The 3,058-nt window shown below is 46.1% G+C and overlaps 1 protein-coding gene across 1 annotated transcript in view; it reads left to right on the forward strand.

The window, feature by feature from the left end:
• The window catches only part of LOC112548898 (butyrophilin subfamily 1 member A1-like), an 11,119-nt gene that overhangs the window by 2,180 nt on the left and 5,881 nt on the right, over positions 1-3,058 (forward strand). The window contains exon 4 of the mRNA XM_025195674.1: positions 911-932. Coding sequence (XP_025051459.1) covers positions 911-932 — 22 coding nt within the window. The remainder of the gene's footprint in view (positions 1-910; positions 933-3,058) is intronic.

The raw sequence follows: 3,058 nt of genomic DNA on the forward strand, positions 1-3,058 counted from the left end.
AATATATCCATGTTCTCATCTCTCTCCATCTCCTGCTGTTATCCTGCCCCTCGGCTGACTGTCTGCTCCTTATGCGTAAATGCTAAACAGTGATGACACTTATGGACTTCATAGAGTACCTAGTTCTGTCTCTTCTATGGGTAAAACCGCCCCTGAAATAAGACACAATGTTGTTCCTTGTTTCTTTTGAGGAGGAGGCGTCAGCACTCCAAGTTCAGGTCCTGCTGTACTGAAAAGACTTTCTGGGCAGCAAGGTTTTATAGACCTTTCTAGGGATGACCAAGGCTCTAAGTTCATTTCTAAACTTTGTTTTAGAGCAACATTACCTCAGCCACATTGCTTCTGCCCACAGCTGTCATCAATTTATTCCTGGGATTTGTGCTCACCAGCTGTTGCGGTCCCTCACAACTGAAATATTGCCATTAATGTAGTTGATGTTTGATTAAGGCCTAAATCCTAAACTGCCATTGGAAGCCAACTGTGAATTGGAATAGGGACCTGAGCATGTCTTATGTGCTCATAATAGCCTGAGCAATGAAAAGAGAGTGGCGACGACATTGTGTACTACTCAAGAGAGTTCATTGTCAGCTCTGATATAGTGGATTAGACTAATCCAACTGGTTGGTGACCCAAGTAGGAATTTGTCAGACAATTCCTCATCTAGGAGGATGAGGTAAAATGCTGTTTCGTCACTAAAACTTGGTGAGAAGTCAAACAGGACATTGTGGCTTAGCACCACTTTGATATATGGTGTCTGGATAGAAGCAAAGGCAGAAAGGGACAATGGCTTTGTTTGGTCTTTAAGAGTTTTCCCATTGCTATCAAGCATTACTTCAGTCTTCATCCAAAAGTCCTTTTGCTGCAACCTTTGCTAGGACGAGTTTTCATTCCTATTTCCATTTGCTTTCAGAGAAGAATCATGAGCCATCCAGGTACTGAAAAATCATCATGGATCAATGTCTCCTTTTTACAGTGATACATTAGGACTAATTAACCGTTTGGGACATGAGAATATTTTTACCAAGATGGAAGGAGTCAAAACCTTTTGTAACCAGAATGACTATTTGGGGGTTTCACCATCTCCATCGCTCTGGGGTCCGTAGACTTCTCAAAGTGGTGGTAAAAGTGGAGAACCTGGGAAAAGGAAGTAGCTAAGTGGTGGGAAGGAACCTAGTGAAGGGATAAGTTGCTCAGTTATAATTTTCAGGTGCTTGAATAGGTGTCTGTGGTTGCCAGTTTCTTCATTTCTCCCTCCAGTTTTCATTAACATGAGTGCCCTACTTTTACCTTACTGAGTACAACAGGAACTGACTCAGATGAAGCTTTTATTGTTCAAACCTAGAGAAAAAATCTCTTAGAGAATATTTTTGACAACTTTCAATACTAAGTTAAAATTTTTGCATGGCTGCATAAAAATCAAAGCTTTAAATGTTAGAAAGAACCTCAACTGAACAATATACAAACCACCAGCTGAACAGGCCTGGTGTGGAGAAATCAGAGTGGACAGATGGAGCAACTGGAAGGCACTGGAGTAGTGAGGGTGGGTTGGTGGAGGGCACAGTCATGTGCGTTCCCATGATCATGCTCATATATAAAGAGGGGAAATTTTCTCTAATCTTCCTCTTTCTGGTGCTGACTCCCTGCCCTCCTGTCATCATTCAGGGCTCTCTAAGCTTGCCATTCAGTACACAGTCTTCCTCCACCCACAGTCATCAGCACTACATCTGGGATGGGGTTTTCCATTATTTCCCTATTTTCCAATGGCAGACTCAGCAGTTACTACCGTGGACTCCTCTTTATCACAACCCAGTGATTTTTGGTGCCTCGGCACAGTGGGATTTTCTTGCCACATGAGAGCCTCTTGCACAACGAGGGTTTTTGCTGCACAGAGGAACCTCGGTGCAAGAGAGTTCCCGCCAATTTGCAGCCTTCTTTGCAGGGTGCATTTCTTCCTTGCAGTACAGAAATGCACGGTGCAAAGAGCTCCCGCTATTCGAATGCAAATTTGTGTCCCGCTATTGGCCAGTGCTAAATTATTCACACGTGGCGGCTAGTAATTGGCTCGCTGGCCGTTTAAAATTCCGCGCAACTTCCGCCCAAGTCGAAGAACTTTGAGCACGCTGCAGAGTGCCTCTAAAGAGATCTGACTTGCGGCTAGCTGATCGATAGACTGATCACCTATCGATCTTTCTTCCCATCGCCGAGCGCAATCCCAGACGTACACTTTTCCCCCCGGCTTTGAATTGCGGACGGATTAACTGGCTTGGGCCCCGCCAGCTGGAACAACTCGTGTGGTTGTTCAGACGACCGGACCACCTGCGTCGTGATTGCAAGCGGCGTGAGTAAAGTTTTTTGCAACCGATAAGTTGTGTCTGCCTCTCCATTCCCCAGCCCGCCCTAACGTACGACCAATTTCTAACGCAACTCGAGTCGGCTCTGGCTGTCCGAGACACTCTTAAGTAAGGAAATGACTCTTCTGTATCATCCATGCTGCAGTCACAGACAAAAGGAGCTACACAGGCTAATAACAGAAATTGGAGGAGCTGGGTTTGTTGTTGTGGTCAGAGCAGATTTGGGAAAGTCTCTGCTCCTCCATTCAACCACCATGACCATGATTTTTCTCTTATGTCATTTTCTTAAAGCATCAAGATTTCTTCCCTGGAAGGCAGAAAAGCTGACCCCCGCTCAGGAGTTCGCTCAATGCACCCGATACTTAAAGGAGGGGGGGGAACCCACCCCCGCGGACTGGTTCAACTGTCCGGATTTGGTGCCTGAATCGCGGGGCCATGAGCTCCTCGTTCAGCTACGGGAGAATTTAGAAACTGAGGGCCGTCACAAGCCAAAGTGGGGTCTAATTAAATGGAAGAAGGGAAAGATGATAAATGTGCTGTTCCGTGCAGTAACGGGCCTACTAAGGGAGTATGCGAACTTGGAGGTGCAGATGCATACGGCTGGTAAGGAGTCGCTGGAGCGGACAGCAAAGGGCTCCGGAGCAGCGTTCATTAACAATGCCAGCCGCATGATGCTGCTAGCAGAAAATGGCGCTGAAAGAAGCGCG

This window comes from Alligator sinensis, unplaced genomic scaffold (assembly GCF_000455745.1).
Source record: "Alligator sinensis unplaced genomic scaffold, ASM45574v1 scaffold1221_1, whole genome shotgun sequence".
NCBI lineage: Eukaryota > Metazoa > Chordata > Crocodylia > Alligatoridae > Alligator > Alligator sinensis.